The following is a 21313-nucleotide window of genomic DNA, read 5'->3' on the forward strand; positions in this document are numbered from 1 at the left end:
CACCCCAAGTTATAATTTGTTCACAGGTTGAAAATTTAATATGAGCTCTCTCTCTCTCTCTCTCTCACACACACCCCATTGCTGGAACTACAACTAAAGGCACTGTAACCATTGGTGTCCTTAGGGAGATCTATTTGTGGTATATGCATCATATATAAGGAGTTCTGATTTTTGTGAAATAGAAATGTCACTTGCTGCTTGTTGTCTCCTTTAGTTATATAAACTTGTTGCTTTGTGCTTTAACACACGAGCTCTGGCTTGTGCTCCAAAATAACTTGTGTCTGATGGAATGGGTTATTTAAGCTTATTTGATATTTAACTGAAATCAAACTTCAGTTTCTATACTAGTACCTTCTTCTACTTGGTATGAGTTTTGCTTATATTGCCCTGGAAATAAAATGCTAGTAATACAAGATTTCTAAATTATTGTGCTTTTGTGTGAGGACCTTGTTGATCTAGTTAAATTAATTAATTATAGTTTGCAAGGGTTGATGTTAAATATGAAGAGATAATTGAAGCAACTTCAATTGGCTCCAGCAAAGTCTTATGGTCCTGCACTGCTCAGGTCTCTTAGTTCACTTCCTACATGTATTTTAATTTCTATACATGTTTCACTTAAGGACTTTATGATTTGGATGGCGTTTTATTGATTCTTTGTATTGTTTAGATATTGAAATTTTACTATGATTTGCTCAAGTATTCCTGTTGTTTGACTTGTCTTGTTTTGGTCTGATTTCAGTTCAGTAGGATCATGAGTGAAAGTTTTCATTGTTATTCTGATTGTTTTTGTTTTGGTTGACACCAAACACCTGTAGAGTAATGGACTAGATTATGTCAGGCACTTTTGGTAGGTCTTGGTATTAGAAATGACCTTTTCTGTTCAATCTGACCAAAAAGAAGTTGTCATTTTTGTGATTCGGACAAAGTATACTAAATCATCAAGATTAAAGAGTTGGGGAAAAATATACATTTATGTGCCATAATTTAAGGACTCTTGCCTTTTAGCTCATTCTCTTCCTGAAAGCTTGATTCTAAATAACTAGACATACTTGTTCTTTTTCTGACCATTTCATTTATAATGCAGTTGCAGCTGCTACTGACAGGAGACGACTTCTGTGGTATAAGATTAAGATTTATGTACTGCCATGAGCCTCCTACTTGAGGTACTTGAACAACAGATGTACTTTTATCATTTGGTGTGCATCTATACTGCATCTGGTTTATCCTTGTCTGGTTGATAAACATCTGCATCTGGTTTATGCTTGTCTTCTTTGCTACCTTAATGAATATTATGAGCATTAATGTATTATCACTTTTCTATATAATTGTTAGAATAAGAACTAATTACAAATTTTATCTTGCAGGTTATTCGTTAGGAAGTGTTGCAGCATCAAAGGGTTGCAGCCTTGGGGAGGAACAGTCTTGATGTTTAAATTTTGATGGGTTTAGTAATTTTTTAGTTTGTGTAGTTTGGTACTTTTTAAAATACAGTATACAGTACATTAATGTAGAAATGCCAGTTGGCACCTTATTTTTTTAATCCAGCTTCATAATTTTGCCACTGATATCAGTGAGCATTCCAAAACCACCATTACACACTGATAATGGTTGCTTTGGCACTGATTTTGATGCAACCTTGCCTTGGTTTAAGTTATGTCACTGTTAAGTTATTGGTGTGTAATGTCCCATTAGCACCTGCAATAGAGGGGACTGATATCTCATTAGTTGCTGCATAGTGGCTAATGGCATTAACCACTGTTTTCAGTGTGCTTTGTCCTAATAGGGACTAATGCAAATCAGTGGGGTTTGGGGAAATTTGTAGTAGTGGGTTTGCACTCCTTGCCATTTTCAAGGTTTGACAATTTATTCAAAAAGTTTTCTGTTCTGTTTCCACTAGAAAATGTTGTGAATTTACTGTTTCATTATATCTGAAAATAAAATTTGCTTTTCATCTTCCACTTTTTCTCTCCACTTATAAAGGTCTGGATCTTTCTTAATCTTTCTCTCATTTCTGTCAAATTATTACTAGACTTTGGTAGTGCGATAGTTAAAGAAAACTAAAGAAAGGTTAAAGATCTTACTAGCATCTTGCTTTCAATTAACAAAGAGAAAATCTATTACATTCAGACTGATCGAGTTTCACGAGGTCATCGAAAGTATATGAATTAGAAGGTCTCAATGATCAACTCTGCACTAAGGTGTTAGAATAATTAATATATCATTCTTTCACGTTGCTACTTATCAACTAGCCTTGTTCTTTTTCACACTCTCAAGTCTCAGCCAAGTCTTCAAAACTATCTTCTTTTTTTTCTTTTTCTTTTTTCGCCAAATTTTATCTGTCCAACATCAATGTTGATGGCTCAGAATGATGTGATGGAACAGTAGGCAGAGTTGGAGAATATAAGATTTAAGTGGAACATTAAAAGCATCAGTGCTCCAATCTATAGTTATGTTTATTCGAATGCTAAATTTCTGTAATAAGTGATATATTATATCCTTGTATATTACATGTTCAGAACCAAAGAGACACCTCTAGCTTCACTGTAATGTTTTTTATATGTCGAGATGTTGGTCTCTGTAATTATCAAAATAAGAACTAACTACTTGGTATAATGTGCAGGTTGTTCGCATCAAAGAAGAGCTGCAGGTGTGGGATGAAGTGTCTTGATGTTTATATATTGATGGGTGCATCTTTAAATTTGTAGTTAGTACATTTATTGTATTATATATTTTAAAATACAATATAAAGTACAGTACAAGAATGATTTGGCACCTTATTTTTTTAATACAACCTCATAAATTTGCCACCTTATTTTTTTAATACAACCTCATAAATTTGCCACTGATATCAGTGGCATTCCGAAGCCACTAATATCAGTGTGAATTTTGATGTTGTCTTTACCTTGGGTGAAGTTATTCCACTGATGTTTTATCAGTACCTATTGCCCCAATGACATCTACAATAGAGGGGACTGATTTCTCATTAGTGGCTGATGCCATTAGCCACTGTTATCAATGTGCTTTGTCCCAATAGGGACTAATTCAAATCAGTGTGCTTTGGAGAAATTTGTAGTTGTGCAAACTTTAGATTAAAGAGAATAAACCACTAATCCAAAAAATAGTTAGCCTACTATATATATCCCTTAGGTTACGTAGACTTTATAACATCTACAAGATGGTGGTATGCACCAGTTTTTGCCACTCTCTCCTCCACATTTCTTCCATTTTCCTTTTGCTTCCACAATGTTGTTTCTGCGATAGTGACCTTGATGCACTGTTGATGCTCAAGAAGGCCATGATTGGCCCCAAAGTTTTAGGGCTAGAGGACTGGGAGCCCTCTTCTCACTACTACTACTTCTTCTCTGGAGTTTCATGTGACCAGCAATCACGAGTTGTTGCTCTTAACGTATCCTGTTTGCCTCTGTTTGGCTCGATTCCAATGGAGATTGGACTTCTGGACAAGCTCGTTACCATTGCTGATAACAACTTGACAGGGAGTCTTCCCCTCGAGATCGCCAACCTACTTCTTTAAAGCTCTTGAACATCTCCAACAACTTCTTTGGTGGAAGATTTCCTGGGGAAATGACATTAAGAATGACAGAGCTTGAGGTTGTTGACGCCTATAATAACAACCTCGATGGCCCACTTCCTGTTAAGCTCGTCAAACTCAAAACGCTCAGATATCTACATCTTGGCGGGAACTACTTTGCCGGAGAAATTCCCAAAAATTATTCAAAGATTCAAAGCTTAGAATATTTGGGCCTCAACGGTAACTCCCTTGGTGGAAAGTTTCCGGCCAGCTTGGCTCGGTTGAAGAATCTCAAGGAATTGTACTTCGGGTGTACAAACATGGTATCTGCCGGCCGTAATCAGCACTTATACCAGACCATCTCACTTTGTCAGATTGGTCTTGATGGTGTGACCTCCGAGAACATAGTAAGCCAACCTTTACTGACAAATCAGTTCCAGGCCAAAACATGCCTCGACGCGCCGACACGCGCCACCCAAAGTCATCTCTGTAGAAAGGATTAGAAGTCAATAGACTGAAGCATATCAGTCCCACATCGAAAACAAGACTGAGGTAACTCACTATTCCACCTATAAAATGTCCACTTCTCTCTCTTCATTCATTAGACATTTAATAGCTATCAGCCACTACTTTGTCAATACAAATACATTGTCTAAGAGCAACTCCAACAACTTCCCCAAATTTTAATTTTTCTCTATTTTAGGGAAAAATGAGCCTCTTTTGCTCCAACAGATTCCCTATAACAATCCCCATTTTAGGGATAGTGAGGAAAGAGAAAACTAAATTTCCTAAATTTACAGCAATCTCTAAAATTTTAAGAATTATGGAGATTTTAGATTGGAGTTGAAGAAGAAAAAGAGGCTAAAATTTTGACTTTTGCTTCTCTATAATACAGAAATTATAAGGAAGTTGTTAGAGTTGCTCTAACTTTAGCATCAGAGGAGCGAAGCGGCGGTCTCCCCTCTTGACGCCGTTGCATTTCTCTTAACAGATAGCAGGACTTTGTAAACTCACAACATATTGGAAGATTGAACCCTCGTCCAAGTTACCTAAAGCCGACACCTTGTGGTGGTATTTTGAGCATTAACATCGGGTACTATAACAAATTTGACGGTGAAATTCCACCTGAGTTGGGAATGTTGGAGGCCTTGCAAGTTCTTGACATGGCCTGGTGTAACCTCTCTGACAAGATTCCGACGACTCTGGGCTTTTTGAAGAATTTACACGAGTCTTTTTTACCATTTCAGTGGTAATATACCTCCACAACTTTCAGGAATGAAAAGCCTCATGAGTTTGGATCTCTTACTTAAACTTAGACTTTGCTAGTCCTCGAGCAAAACAATGAAAACTAAAACACAAAGACACAAAACAAAACAAACAAAAACACACTAAGCCTTTCAACGTTAGTCTAAAAAATTTCATACTTTCGTGGCATCAAGATTAGCACAACGACCAAGAATCAATCCAACATTTATTCGAGAGTCAACAAAAACATATAACTTAACATATAAACATGTAGGACACGAGAGCAACATTGGTGATATTAATCTCAGCATGCTTCAAACAAGTTATGACTCAAATCCTCACCGGTTTACCCTCTTTCTTCTCTCAGATTTATTGGCTCATGCAAAAGCATATATTCACTCAAGTTATATATGAGAGAGATAATATATAACACAAACAAATAGCTCACATATAATAGAAAGAAAAAACTTTTTCTGAAAATATTTTTCAAATATGATCTCATGAAGGATACCAACTGCTTGCACAAATGGACCCAAGCCATATGTTCAATTCTTATAACTCATCTCCACAGATCAAAGGTTGCTCTTTTCAAGGATCAAAAAGGTCTTATAATTATGGTTGTAATGAGGTCAAGGTTTAGGGTTTATAGAAACGAAGGGATAGGAAAATCACAAAGTATCCTAAAAACCTAGTAGAGCTCCTGTTGATGTAGAGAGACAATCTTGAAATTCCACCAAATAGAAACGTCATAGACTCCTTCAAAGTCTTCATAAAGGGCCAAATGTCATCATTGTTGGGATCATGCTTCATTCTAAACATCCTTTGAACACTTGTGAATTGGACAAAGACCAAATTTTCTTGAATAGACCTTCACTTCAAAGCAAACTCCAAATCCACAATGGGGGGACTAAAATCCATAAACACTTACTCCTTTTTCTTTTGCCGTCACATATAACTTTTTTTAAATTTTTTTCTTTTCTTTTTCCTTCTTACTTTTCACGGCATATACATACATATATATATTTTTTCTATGGACAAGTCTTACCCCCACACTTGAACCTCCTTCTCTTCTCCATCTTCATTCTTGACATCAAAAACCTCTTGTATGTCTCAAAAGTTAGCTCCACTAAGTCTTTAGAACAAAGGAGAAGGTTGTAACTATACTAAGGTTTAGGGGTTAAGGATTATGTGGGTGATGAAAGAAAAGGCTTAATGTAGTCTCAAAGGGGTTTATCTAGGGGGGTTGCACATCTTGTGCACACAAATAGGGACACACGACAATTTGGCAATGGTGATAATTTCCTAGGGTGCCTTTATCCTTTCCAAGGTCCAAGCATGTATTGATAAAAGTCTCAACAAGTATAAGAGTGAATTCTAGCATTCTATAGTCCATTAAACTTAATCTATGGCAAGCAATCAATCAAGATGAAAGAATAATGAGATCAACAAAATCATCGCCAAGAAAATAAGATGACATATATATTTTTTTTCTTTTAACACACAACAAAGAAAAGGCATATGGCTCAAATATCTCACATAGGTTATGTATGAATCAAAAACTTATCCTAACATGCTCTGTTCTGCACCATGTAAGCAAAACCACATCCACTACACATACATATGACAATCATACATCCTTATTAACCAAAGAATAAAGTCAAACATCATCTCAATATTATGATCCTCTTAAGCCATGATTTCTGAAATATATACTCATCATAGTTGTTGAAAGGCCTAAGACTCAAGAAAACAAAAACAAAAACAAAAAGACGCAAAAACAACAAAGAAAACAATTTTTTTTTTTTTCATTTTTTTTATAAACCCACAAAACTAACAACGTAATAGAAACAAAAATCAAAATCCATTCCCTCACACTTATATCTAACATTGTCCTCAATGTTGAAAGAATTAAAGCATGCAATGCACATAAAAGCATGGAGAAGACATAAGTGAAAAATAAAAACAAGAAAGTAAAGAGAAGAGTTTAGAGCTCCCTAGGATTTAGTGAAGAATAGCACAAAGCCGATGTTGAAGTCAAAAAGAACGCCAAAGTCGTTGGAAAAAAATTTCCGCGCAGATTGAGCGCTGTTCGGTATTTCTCAAATATCTTTTAGCTCACAGCTCGGAATGATGATCTGCTCGGTGCGTTGGAAACTAGACTCGTGTAGCTTTCCGGTGATATGCAATAAGCCTATTAAAACTTCCAGTAAGATGTCCAGAATCTATATCACAGAGAAGGTACAGAACCTGAAACACAAAAAGATAAATATTTAGCAAACTTAAAACCAAAAATTGTAGAAACTAAATAAAAAAAAATATAAAATCAGATTGGTAATCAAGTTAGAATCAAAATCAATCATCGATCACCTGCAACAGCGCCAAAAACTTGTTGTGAAATTTTAATTAAAACTCGCAAACGCACGAATCGTCGTTAGTATAGTGTGCAAGTACGAGGTCGTTCAAACTGAGGATTGATAATTAATTTAAATCTTAACCTAATTAATCCAAACACAAAAACACATAAACAATCAAACTAAAGAAGATATGGTTTTAAGGTTTTCGACTAAACAAATAATGTGAAAATTAAAGAAACAAACAAATAATGATAAAACCTAGGGTTTCAGAATCAACCACTAACAATCCTATTTATGTTTCAATGCAATTATCAGATTCTTTTGTTTCTCTAGATGATAATTCCCGCAAAAACTTGTTGTGAAATTTTAATTAAAACTCGCAAGTGCACAAATCGTTGTTAGTATAGTGTGCAAGTACGAGGTCGTTCAAACTGAGGATTGATAATTAATTTAAATCCTAACCTAATTAATCCAAACACAAAAACACATAAACAATCAAACTAAAGAAGATATGGTTTTAAGGTTTTCGACTAAACAAATAATGTGAAAATTAAAGAAACAAACAAATAATGATAAAACCTAGGGTTTCAGAATCAAACACTAACAATCCTATTTATGTTTCAATGCAATTATCAGATTCTTTTGTTTCTCTAGATGATAATTCCCGTATCTATGTCCTTCTCAGGTACTCTAGACCATAATTTTCCTTAAGTGTATGATGCTCTCCCTCTCGGGTAAAGATCTTATATCCTAACTATGCAGTTTATCCTTCTCAGGTATAAATTTAACATGCAAGACTCATTACGCTTTAGAAAACAAGGGAATCAAGCAAACCATTAGTCTTTCTCAAGTAATAATGTAATTTACCACACTTAATCACAATAAGCTAATCAAATTATATTGCATCTCTGCTTCAAATTTGTCTTCCAATTACTATATGCAAAGCCCTAAGGTGATCAATCAAAGAACTTAAACATAAAGCATCAATTCAAATAGTGATTAAGAATTCATCATAAAGCAACTATAAATTCATCAATATAACATCAAAGTACATAAACAATCATGATAGGGCATCATCCTAACCCTAGCAAAAGTTTTACCAAAAGATAACTAAGTAAAACATAGAAAAAAAAACATAAAAAGAATGGAAAGGAAAAGAAAGGGAAGATGGATGAGTTGTCTCTGCTCCTTAGGCATCTACATTGTGCTCCGAGACTCTTTTCTCATGTAAATTCGTGCTCCCTTATATAGGGAAGATTTCTGCTCTTCTTTGGCTTCATGTTTCCTTGTAAAACTTGGGTTTAGATTCATTTCTTCATTTGGAATGGGAAAACCTTGAAATATCTCTTGTAGAAGTAGGAATAAGTTCATCATTGAATCTTCATCTGAATTAACTTCCTTGAAACATTATGATTGACGATCTTGTGCCGCGAAAACTTGAGTTCTCCACGAATGGTTGTAAATTCCCGAGCAGATTTCCTGTCTGACCTATCTTCACTCAAATAATCATAACTTGCTGTAGAAGAATCGAAATCGAGATCCATAAAATTCTACAGAAAGTAGACATCCATAGCTTTCCATGCATATAAGGTTCATTGTCTGATTGGATCTGGGTAACTCCCAGTAATTCGGCGAAGTTGGATGTCCTGCACAGACAGATTCCCAGTCTCAGATTGCACATTGCCTTTCAATCCTACTTAGCTCATTTTAGCTTATTTTCTTCTTTCTATGGAACAAACCTACAAAAACACTAAAAGATGTAAATGAATCATAAATCAAGAAAACTAAACATAAAAACCAAGATTAAGAGGCATAGAAATATAGGTAAATATAAGCATATCACTTAACGAGTTCACCGGAGAAATACCACAAAGTTTCTCAGAGCTTAAGAACCTTAACCTTCTCAACCTGCATAAGAACAATCTTTACGGCCCCATACCCAACTTCATCGGCGATCTTCCTCATCTGGAGGTGCTTCGAGTTTGGGAGAACCACTTTACATTTGAACTACCTAAGAGTCTTTGCCGAAATGGAAGGCTTCGAGACTTCGATTAACTGGAAACCACCTAACCGGCCTGATTCCTCGGGATTTATGCAAAGGAGGGAGGTTAAAGACGTTGGTTCTGATGGAGAATTACTTCTTTGGGCCGATTCCGCAGGAATTGGGACGGTGTAAGTCGCTGGTCAATATCAGATTGATGAAAAACACACTCAACTGGACTATTCCTGCTGGAATCTTCAACTTACCTGATGTAGTCATCATTGAGCTCATCGATAACTACTTCTCTGGAGAGCTTCTGTTGCAGATGTTTGGTGCCTCACTCAGAATCCTCGCTCTTTTTAGGAATCAAGTTTTTCAAAGCATCCCATCCAGCATTGGAATTCTCCGGAATTTACAAACATTTTTGCTAGATATGAACAGATTCTCCGGGTAAGTACCAGAGGAAATCTTTAGTTTAGAATTGCTAAGGAAAACTCGACATCAAGACCAACAATTTTGGTGGTGAAATTCCCGCTTATATCTCTAGTTGTTCCTCGCTAACGTCCCTAGATTTTAGTCTAAACACTTTAGATGGGGAAATCCCAAGAGGGATAGGCAAACTGAATGCAATTGAGTTTCTTAATTTCTCAAGGAACAAGCTAACAGGTCCAATTCCTATGGAATTCAAATACATGGCGAGCCTCACAACTTTGGATCTCTGTTATAACAATTTCATTGGTAGGATCCCGACTGGGGGTCATTTTTATGGGTCATCTCTTCTTTTGAAGGAAATACCAATCTGTGTTCGTCGAGAAAGGTGTTTTGCAGCTCTGATAACCACCCACGACACCAAAACCACAAAGTAATCATTGTTGGATTCGCTGCAGTTATGCTTACTTTGCTACTCATACCGCTACTTATGTATGTACTTATCAGAGTTTATAGGAAGAGAAAGATCAGAAAATGTGAGAAATGTGGCTCTTGGAAGCTCACAGTTTTCCAAGAACAGCTTGATCTCAACGCAAAGGCCCTTCTACAGTGTCTAAACGCTCAGAACATCACCGGCTGGGGCGGAGCTGGGATTGTCTATCGCGGGAAAATGCTACACGGTGATGATATTGAAATCAAACGGTTGTAGAGGAATCAGGGATTTTCGGCTGAAATTAAAACATTGGGACAAATCAAGCACCGGAATATAGTGAGGTTGTTAGGGTACATGTCGAACAAGGACACTAATTTGTTGTTGTACGAGTACATGCCTAATGGTAGCTTGGGACAACTGTTGCATGGGTCTAACAGAAGGCATTTGGAGTGGGAAATGAGGTACGAGATTGCTGTGGAAGCTGCCAAGGGATTGTGTTATCTCTACCATGATTGCTCGCCTCTGATTATACATAGGGATGTCAAGTCCTATAACATCTTGCTAGACTCTAATTTTGAAGCTCATATAGCTGATTTCGGGCTTGCCAAATACTTTCAAGGACCGACAGGTTGCATGTCTTCGTTTGTTGGTCCCTTTGGTTACATTGCCCCAGGTGTGTAATCTCATATATTTAGGCTCATGTCACAAGCATTACCATTAAGTCTCACTTGCTCTTTTTGAAAATGATAAAGTAACAAAACCTACCATGTAACGATTCAATTATACTGCTGAATCACTTTGCCTGTGTTCATTATGATGGTATCAATGAACAGAGTACGGTCAGACAACGAAAGGGGATGAGAAAATCAATGTGTACAGCTTTGGTGTGGTTCTACTGGAACTAGTAACAGGGAAGAAACCAATACTGGTAGAATTAGTCGAAGAAGCTGTGAATATAGTAAGTTGGGTAAGGAAAACCACATCACAAATTCCTCAGTCATTCGCTGCATCATCTGTATGTTAAGGAAATTAGAATCCCTCCCATCAAGGCTCACAGAGTAGACCGATAGAAAAGTAAACAAACCACAAGACAAGCGACAAGAGAACACCGAGCTTTAACGAGGTTCAGCATAAATCTATGCTTACGTCCTCCCGAGAGATACCCGTTCTTCACTATGAGAATAATTACAGTACAAGATACATTGAGCTAAATCACCATAACCCAAACCCATAACCCTTGTACACCCACACTCATAGAATTTCCCAAGAACTCACTCTCACCCAAGAGCTGTATTCACTCTTGACATCTCTGCTCCCTTACCCAAGAGATATACACTCTCTTGTGGATGATCGCATGCACCGACCATACCTTGGTTTACTACCCATGCCTTCTATATATAGGCACCCCAATTATAATCCAATTGGTAGTAGGAAAAACAAACCTTCTTGTACAGGAGAAATATCCTATTCCTGATAGGAATAAACTTTGACATCAACCATGTCCAATTAGGAAGACTAACCAAATCCAACTAGCACTTGCCTTTCCTAATTAATTCTCATCACATCCTAACACTGTACACTCAGTTGTGGACTCCAGGCTCAGTGGGTTCCCATTGGCTGGGTGTCAAGCACGTGTTCAAAATAGCAAGGATGTGTGTTGAGAATCACAGCTCTGCACGACCTACAATGAAGGAAGTCGTCTACTTGCTTACTAATCCTCCTCCTTCTGCTCCAGGCATGACCAACCATTAGAAATGTTGTACGCTATGCTCATTAAGTATTTAACTATTTATAAAACATATAGCCTGCAGCATATCTGGTGCAACTCCACCAATTAATGTGTGGCTCTGAAGTCTTTATAATAATAATCGAGGCTAGCAAACTATCAAAGTACTATGTTTTTCATCTTTTAGTTTCTTCTAGATGGGGCTGCTAGAATATATTACGTACATTTAAGAGCTAGATCTGTTTCATTGGAAGTACTGATGCTTAAAGCAAACTTATGATTTTTTGTCACATTCATGACCATTTGTTTTTGTAGCATTTTATTATCTTTTTGTGCTTGAAAACTATGCATGTACAAATGATGCTGCTCAGTTGAAAATTTTGTGTAACTAATGGTTGTGCTTTTGAAACAATGCAAATGTCATATGGAGATTGTTAATCTATTTGGACATGGTTCTCTCTTAAAGCAATGCAAGCGCATAAGATTGTAAACAAAGCTTGTTTATTTTTCTTTACTTGGCAATATTGCAAATGATTGCAGTCAATGTAATGAATTTTATTTAAGGTAGACATTACCATAATAGCAGTACAGTGTCATGTTTCCTACTCCATCAGTTTAGGCTTTGGAAGAGAAATGCCAAGTAGATGGAAGGCAATGAACATGTATTCTGGAGGGGATTATGTACGGTTGTACTTTCCAGGCTCGGCCCTGCGAAATTCAAGGCCTGGGGCGAAGAATAAAATTGGGCCCTTTATATAAAAAAAAATTCAAAATTATTTCATATTGATGAAAAAATTGGGCCCATGATGACACATCCCTCTCTCTCTCTCCTCTCACACACTCTCTCTCTCTTTGTCTCATGACTTTGTCTCTCATATAATTAAAAAGCTACGGCTGAGTAGTGTTGGGTCTGTTTTGGACAACTGTTGCATTTTTGATGTACTATTAGCCTCTCAAACAACATTTTTTTTTATCCACCTACTGCAAAATTTGGGCCCTGGGCCAGGGCCGGGCCTGGTACTTTCTTAGGAAGGGGGGGGGGGGAAGTAGTTGATGTGGTAAAGGCTATGAGGTTTTTGGGGGAAAAACATTAAAGGACGAGAACACCCATGACAAAAGGTCACATAGCACTTGAATTGACGGTGTTATTAACGACATACGTGTATGAATGTTAGGCAGGAGTAATAAGTTGAGTAACTAAAATGATAGATTTAGAAAAGGAGGTACCAAAGTGCCTATTTAAGTGAAGCACAGTTTGTGACTTTTTACCTACACAAAATATCAGTACTAGATAGGGATTCTGAACCCTTGCTTCATCGCGAAGACAAAGAACAAGACGAACACAAAATCGGCATGCAAGGAAAAGAAAGCGCTACTTTTTCAAAGTTCTTATAGATGACTTCTCTGACAAACTGGTAAGTCCCTCTCTAATACATGTACAAAAAAAATCCCTGTTAGATTTCACGTTGTTATTATTATTATTATTATTTTTTTTTTTTTTTTTTCTTGAAAACCTTAAGTCTTAATTAATGAAATTGCAGAATACAAGGGGGGGACATATAGCCTGAACCCCATATTACAATAAGCATAAAGAGAATATCCTGAAATAATACCGGGAGCCTCCACAAAATCTATGTATTCTAACATGCACCAATTAGCAAAGAGTGCACGACTGGCTACTCCATTTGCTTTAATAAAGCGGTGACATAACGAAAAGATAACTCTATAATGAAGAAGCATCATTACAAATAGCACACCTTTCCTACTATGTTGTTGCACGGAAACAAATCCTGCGACACTCCATTTCATTTTGTCACTAGGAGGTTGCGTCCATTTGATCAAGTAAATGGCTCGCCGCCTTACTAGGCCAAACAAGGCACACTGAGTGCGCATATTAGGACCAAGCCCACGTCTTCATACCAAATGATTATAGGGACTTATTGGCGGCATAAAGCCACGTCTAATTAAACAAAAAAACAATAAAACATAAAGTAAAAACATTTTGAGACCTGAGCCCAATCCCAGGCCCAGGCCCAAAAACCTCCCAGCCCAATCCGTGAGCACAGGCTGCACGTGTCACCATGCTGCCATCTCGCATGCCTAGGCCCCGGCATCCCACCACCAGCGACATACCCGTCGCACCGAGCAAGCGCCGGCCGTCCCTCCATCCGTCCTTCATCCCCATCACGCTGGCAAGCATCACCTCCCCTCCCAACCCTCTCCACCCCTCTCCACACAGCTGCTCCGGATCAGATTGAAACATGCCTAAACCAGATAGAAACAATCCGATCCGATCTGAGCATTTCAGATCCCCTCCTCCCCGCCACCGACTCGTCACCACCAGGCAACCTCCCCTCCTACTGTCTGCACTCCAATCTTGGGGAGATCCACGCCCACCAGCCACCATCCCATCGTCTACACTCCAAACTAACGGCGTCTCCTCACAACCTAGACAGCATCACCAACACCAAGCAGCCTTCCCTCTGATTGGGATTATTCAAAGGACACCCATTAACTGACATTAGGTCCACTATAACCCATCCGACGACGACGCCAGGAGGGCGTGCCGCCGGACGAGAATTGGTTTTCTTTGTTGACTGCAGGGGCGGCTCTCTCTAGATTTCACATTGTTATATCAAATTGGGTTTTGCAATCTCATTGACTGAAATATGAGGTTTAGATCAGCTGAAACTTATTGGGTTCTTTAAGTTGTAAACTGGTTCAAGTATGGAAGCAAAGTATCCCTTTTTTAAGATGAAGTTCCTTGTCCCTATTGTAGATTTTGCTTTTCGTTTTTCCACTATGATTATGAGACAAGATGTGTACTTTGTAATGGAAAGAACTTCGCTAACCAGCCCTGGTCAAGGTAGGCTGACCACAACCACTAACAATTCGACAGCTGTCCATTTAAAAAAAAAATTGGCTAGTTGCAAACAGAGAAAACGGCTTTCATTTACCATCTAACACATCTAAATCCAAGCCTCTCTCTCTCTCTCTCTCTCTCTCTCTCTCTCTCTCTCTCTCTCTCTCTCTCTCTCTCTCTCTCTCTCAAATATGGGTTTCCTTCTGCATTCTTTTACTGAATTATAGGGATTGGAAGCGATGGGTATTAGATTGGAAGCGATGGGTATTGGAATCGAAGCGATGTACTGGATTTCTTCAGTACCCATAAGCATTCGACAATGGGTATTGGATCTCTGATTAGGCGGTATATAATTTTGTTTTAGTGTTCTAATCCAAAGAGTTTGATCATCAATTCTGGGTAATTAGATTTCGATTGTGTTCTCGTTTAGCTTCTTGAAACTCTTTCGATGACAAAAGTTGGTTACTTGATTCTAATTGGATACTCTGTTGCAGGTTAATGGATAGTGAAAATTGTACTGGATTGCTCTATTGAAAAACAAATGAGTCTGGATTGCTCTATGGAAGAACAAATGAGTCTCTATTATGCGTGTAGAATTCGATGCTTGTTCTGTGATGGTTCAATTTTGCTTTGCAATTTGTGTATCAATGCTCTCAGATTTATTAGAGATTCACATGTATATTGACATCTTTGGGATTTTGGTTGTTTAATCTTTGGGGTTTTGGTTGTTATCTTGTAAGAATGTTGCAGTAATCTGCATAGCCAATTGTATTTATTATTTGCTTCTACAGCAAAAACACAGAGTAGAAGTTCAAAGTGACAATTTAGTCATTAAAACTTTTTACTGGTTTTCATCCAAGAGGACTTCTAAGACACTTAGTAATTGTCCCAGAGGGAAGATGTAGGGAAAAGAACAAATTATGCTTTGAATGTTGACTACCTTTATTCTGTTTTGCAGGTATTGGTATTGGACTTAGTCTAAGAAGATAATAGTGTTGATGAAAGTATGGTTTTAACCATTTTTTATTACATGAAAAGGGAAGTTTGATACATCTCAGGAATATTGACATCTTCCCATGAATAACAAGGAAATACCAGAATAACTTGAACTATAAATAGGACCATTTAGAAAAGTTAACGGTTGCTAGTTCAATACAATATCAGCTGTTGACTGAATCTTCTATAGACAAATAAGCTTCAGCAGGGTCGTGATCCAAAATCTCATCCTCTTTACTCAGCATTCACCCTATGTCCGAGGTCCCAAGTTCCAATCTCACCTTCCTAAACATAGTTTATCAAAGAAACGAATAGTTAACAACAATGTTCTCTCGAGAAATAATGCAACACTGAGAACGTCATTGGCCTAAGCATTCCAAGAAAGCATGACAGTAAATATCTATAACATTACTAGTTTCTCCTTTGGTCTAAAGAGACGCTGCTACTGAATAACTTCCAATTCATAAAAGAAAAGTAATGCTCAAGAAAAAACACAACCAAAAGTAATGCTCAGTAATAAACCTAAAGGAAATATTGCTATATATTAATTCACTAAGCCATCCATCATCTTCGACATAGCAGATGAATGTATATCACTCATTCTGCAATGAAGTTCATTGACACTTAACTTCTGCTAGCTAGCAGTTTGCTGGAGAATTTATCAATATGCATAATTATGCATCCCTCTGACTCTAAGTCTGGACCTCAATAGATCTACCTTGAAAAGTTTATCGTTTCATCCTTTCAGCTAAAGAAAAGGAGGGCTTAATATAACATATTTGTGTTCTGCAATCTTCACAAAAGAAAAGAATAAAAGAATCATTATAGCAGATCAAATAATTGAGCTAAAACTCCTCAGTCAAAATAAAAGAATCAAATCAGCATAATAGCATAACTCAGGTCCAATTCATACTGGTAGCTGCAAGTGTTTAAATATGACTATAACAGCATAACTTATAATGATATACTATGAAGATGCTCACAAATGACATACAATAAGCCATGAAAATTATAACGTTATAATATGAAGATGTTCTTACTTGAGTCAAAACACCAGATAGTTGAACATCATGTTCACTATTTTGTTGTGTTTCTGAACTGGCACCAATGCTTTCAAATTCCTACAAATGGTTTGAAAACAGATGTAATTCATCAAAGTTATAAAGTAAACTCACTTATTCAGTTTAGAAGGATTAGAACTGTACCTGCATGGGTATTTTCCTTCTTGTGGGAGCTTTTGTGCTTTTCTTTGGTACTTTTCTCTTTTTTTGTTCAGCCGGGTCTTTGAATCTAGTACGTGGACGGCCAATTGTAGCTTTTCTTTTAACTCCACGGAAAATTGTTGTTTCACAAGCATTAGATTGAACTATTCCCTCAACCTCTTCACTTTCACCAAAAGTAGTATTCACTTCGCTGCTATCACTAGAACTTCTCCCTTCTTTCTCAGTGCGATTTTTCTTTAGCCTTTGAGCATCTCAATCAAACATTCATGTGCATATCTCGTTAACTCTTCATCATGTGCTACAACAGTTAAATATCACGAGAAGTGCGGCACAAGTAGCCATACCATTTGCCAATCGACTCCTTAGGATTACCGTGAACCTCAGTAGGATGATAACTAGTAATACTCATAATTTTTGCTTATCTTGTCCATCACTTTAAAATGTATTGCGGTGGAATCTTCTTCACATTCTTCTTGTCAAGCATTTTTAGTGCATGAGCACACAAAATCCCAACAAAAGTAAATTTTTTACAACTACAATTAACATTTTGTGCTGAAGCTTCATATTTAACCAAGTGCTCATTATGTTCAGAACTATATGATACTATATGCTCTGATGTCATCCCAGACTTACCAACCTTGTAAGTACTATAATTATGAATTCTCACAAATTCTTTCTAAAAGAGCAAGAAAACCTTTGGAGTATAGACCTCTGCTCCATGTTGCAGCATATGTGCACTTACTGCTAAGACAAGAGTTGTTTGTATCATCTTATATTCAACAATCAACTCTTGATATCTTCGATCATCCAAAACTCTTTCATAATGTTCGAAAAACCGCAAAATATTATGCTCTGGCTTCAAATATTTCTTAAGCTATTGATGCATTCACTTCGATGTATGTGTGCTTTTCATATCGGTAGTGAAAATATGTCTCCCATACACTAGTGCCCATTTTTCTCGCAATTTAAATAAATTATTCAACCACTTGTTTTCCTTGAGGCTATATTTCTCAAGCATATCATTCCATGCTAATAGCCACTCATGCTCAAACTCATAGCCATACATAAATTGCTAAAATCATCAACAAATTCTGAAGATCCATGAAATACATGACTGAGATTCTTAGCAGCATTTTGATAAAGATGTCAAACACATAAGTGATGAGTAGCTTGTGGAAAAACATCTTTTATTGTTCTAGCCATGGCAGCAGATTGATCAGTAAGAATGGTCATTGGTTGCTTACCAGACATAGCAGAGAGGAATGTCACAAATAACCACCTAAAAGTTTCGGTTGTTTCATCATATAACAAAGTTACACCAAACAATGTTGTTTGCTTATGATGATTAACCCTAACAAACGGTGCAAAGGGTCGACCATATTCATTTGTTTTGTATGTCGTATCAAAACAAAGCGCATCTCCAAAAAGACTGTAATCACTTACCGATCGAGCATCAGCCCAAAATATGTTTGTGATCATGTCATCCTCATCAAGTTGGATTGAGTAAAAATATGACGAATTCTCAGATTGCATCTTTTGAAAGTACTACATTATAGCACCTGCATCTCCCTTTTCCATTTTAGACATTCGCTTTCTATGTATGTAATTCATGTAATCCTTCTGTGAAAATCCAAGGTTCTCTGGCCCTCCTACTTCTCTACTCATCAACTCCACAGTTGCTTTTATGGAGAAACCAGAATGTTCAGCATCATCTGCATGTGCTTTTTGTGCCTCAGATATACTTCTATTGACCTTAAGCAAATGCTTCATTGAAGTACTAATCAAGGCATGATTATGACTTTTCTGAAATGAGACAACCTGGAAATTTCCATTCTTCTGAAGTAGCATGGTCAGATGCACTTGACAACCACATCTTGTAACTGGTTGAGAATAAGATGCATTTGTATGACGCTTGTCCTTTACTTGAAAACCTTCTTTTGAACAACAATAACGTACCCATGTCACAAAATTCTCACTGTTTTTTCTACTGTTTCTTATCCTCACATTGAATCCATGTTTGCCACCATAATTCTTATAGAACTTAGATGCACTCTCAACATCCATAAACTCTTTTCCAAGTATGACCTCTTCAATTGCCTCTTCATTGTTTTCAGTTTCATTCACTACATGTAAATCATCAGTAGGCTCACAATGAGAATCATCACACTGCTCTTTACCTTATAAGTAATTGGAATCACTTATTGGTTGATTGCCCAAGCTTGTACAATTTTCACTATCCATTAACCTGCAACAGAGTATCCAATTAGAATCAAGTAACCAATTTTTGTCATCGAAAGAGTTTCAAGAAGCTAAACAAGAACACAATCGAAATCTAATTACCCAGAATTGATGATCGAACTCTTTGGATTAGAACACTAAAACAAAATTATATACCACCTAATCAGAGATCCAATACCCATCGTCGAATGTCTATGGGTACTGAAGAAATCCAGTACATCGCTTCCAATCCCTATAATTCAGTAAAAGAATGCAGAAGGAAACCCGTATTGGGGGAGAGAGAGAGAGAGAGAGAGAGGTTTGGATTTGGATGTGTTAGACGGTAAATGAAAGCCGTTTTCTCCGTTTGGGGCTTCAACTAGCCAATTTTTTTTTTTTTTTAAATGGACAGTTGTCGAATTGTTAGTGGCTGTGGTCAGCCTACCCTGACCAGGGTTGGTTAGCGAAGTTCTTTCCCTTTGTAATTAGGTTTTGGTATAGTGAGTATATTGTCAATATTATCAATTGATTCACATCCTAACCACTTCTCTTATAGAGAATCCCACAAGCTTTCATAAGCATTTTGATGGAAGGGTACCCTATTGGAACTTGGCTTGTTGATGTGAAAAGTGATAACGGTATGTTCTATTTATAAAAGGGTTGGAAGCAATTTGTGCATGATAATTGTTTAAAGCTTGACGAGTTTCTAATTTTCCGATACCCTAGAAATTTAAAATTCTATGTTGACATATACGGAAGACATGGTTGCAAAAAGGAGTTTGTAATGGCGTCTACGAGAAGTTTAGACCTCTTGAAAAGAGGCAGGGTAATGAAATTCATATAACAAATGCTAATTCAAGTATGTTGGCAGTTCCACTAGACATCCAAAGCAGAACATGGATTATGAGAACTCAAAAGGTTCCACTGGTGGATATATATAAAACTAGTCAAGGAACTATTCTGTCAAATCTGAAGCAAGTGATATTGAATGGAAACAATACTTATGGATATTGACGAGTCAATTAGTAAGTTTCTGAACAGATAAGTTTTAATACACTTTCGAAACTAATGCAAATGAGCATTTCTTTACTTGGTTTATCGCTCAAGTAGGTTCTCTCAAGGTTGGAATAAGTTTGTTAGGCAGAATCATCTGAAAGTAGGAGATGTTTGTGTCTTTGAGCTGGTTAAGCAGACAGATGATGTTGTGATGCAGGTTTCTTTTTTCAGATGTTGTAGTTGAGAACTTTTTCCTTATAAAACAAGATGAAGTGGGAATTGTACGAGTTTAAAAGTTCAGACATACATTAACTACCGATTTCGTAACTCTGGGATGTTTTTGCACATTTTGTACATCTAAAAACTAGATGTTGTGCTATCTATGCGTAGAGTGTGTTAACTATTATTATCTCCTGGCTTAAACTTTTCTGCAAGAATTTTCTCCCAACTATGTAGGCTTCAGGATAAACGGAGGCATGAACTTTTCTGCAAGATTTTTCTCCCATCAACGTAGAGGATGCTATCCCTACTTTCTCTCTTATTCCTCAAGAGTCATCGAGGGAAAATTTGAATTAAGGTTTAACAATTTGTTCAAAAATTTTCTCCACTCGTAAGTATTGTGAATTTACCGTTTCATTATATTTGAAATTAAAATTTGCTTTTCATCATTCCACCTTTTCTCTCAACTTATAAAGGTCTGGATCTTGCTTAATTTTTCTCTCATTTCTGTCAAATTATTACCAGACTCTGGTTGTGCGATAATTGAAGAAAACTAATGAAAGGTTTAAGATCTTTCTATCATCTTGCTTTCAAATTAACAGAGGGCAAATCTATGACATTCACGAGGTCATCAAAAAATATGAATTAGAAGGTCCGAATGATCAACTCTGCAATAAGTTGTCAGAATTAATATCTCATTCTTTCAGGTTGCTACTTATCGACTAGGCCTATTCTTTTTCTTCATTTTCTTTGTCATTTCTGTCTCTTTGTTATCAGACTCCAGTAGTTTGATAGTTGGAAAGACAAGTAGAGGAAACGTTTAAGATTTTGGTCATCAAAAAAAAAAAACGTTTAAGATCTTGCTAGCATCTTGCTTTTTAGTAAAAAAGCTAGGGCGATCAATGACATTCAGACAATGAGGTTCACGAGGTCATCATAAGCAAAGACTACATCATACTGGAGTTTAATTTGGGTCAACTTTTTACCTTTAATTTTTTCTAATCAGGGCCGGCTCTCAACGTGTGCAAACAAGGGCGACAGCACAGGGCTCCAAATTTGAGAGGGCCCAATTTTTTTTTTTTTTTTAAGGTTTTGTGTTTTC

The 21313-nt window shown here is 36.9% G+C and overlaps 1 protein-coding gene, 1 long non-coding RNA gene and 1 pseudogene across 2 annotated transcripts; 2 read left to right on the forward strand and 1 right to left on the reverse strand.

Moving 5' to 3' along the window:
- Positions 1–425: 425 nt before the first annotated feature.
- LOC133729310 (uncharacterized) lies at positions 426–1498 on the forward strand. The gene is made up of 3 exons (XR_009856332.1): positions 426–565; positions 1085–1163; positions 1365–1498. It is a non-coding gene; the product is annotated as an uncharacterized LOC133729310 (long non-coding RNA).
- Positions 1499–3175: 1677 nt separating this feature from the next.
- LOC133725424 (receptor protein kinase CLAVATA1-like) lies at positions 3176–11723 on the forward strand (annotated as a pseudogene).
- Positions 11724–18324: 6601 nt separating this feature from the next.
- On the reverse strand, positions 18325–19199 carry LOC133725430 (protein FAR1-RELATED SEQUENCE 5-like). Its single transcript, XM_062152694.1, has 3 exons — positions 19174–19199; positions 19005–19024; positions 18325–18902 (listed from the first exon to the last, which is right to left on the reverse strand). Exons 1-3 carry the CDS (start codon positions 19197–19199, stop codon positions 18325–18327), a joined length of 624 nt encoding a protein of 207 aa, XP_062008678.1.
- Positions 19200–21313: the final 2114 nt, after the last annotated feature.

This window comes from Rosa rugosa, chromosome 1, assembly GCF_958449725.1.
Source record: "Rosa rugosa chromosome 1, drRosRugo1.1, whole genome shotgun sequence".
NCBI classification, from domain to species: Eukaryota; Viridiplantae; Streptophyta; class Magnoliopsida; order Rosales; family Rosaceae; genus Rosa; species Rosa rugosa.

Bases quoted from the DNA above. Each gene is read 5' to 3' on its own strand.
- LOC133725430 (XM_062152694.1), bottom strand. From the start codon at position 19,199: ATGGGTATTGGATCTCTGATTAGGTG. The intron at 19,025-19,173 runs GTATATAATTTT...ACTCTGTTGCAG, and splicing joins ATTGGATCTCTGATTAGGTG to GTTAATGGATAGTGAAAATT. The intron at 18,903-19,004 runs GTACAAGCTTGG...ATTTACATGTAG, and splicing joins GTTAATGGATAGTGAAAATT to TGAATGAAACTGAAAACAAT.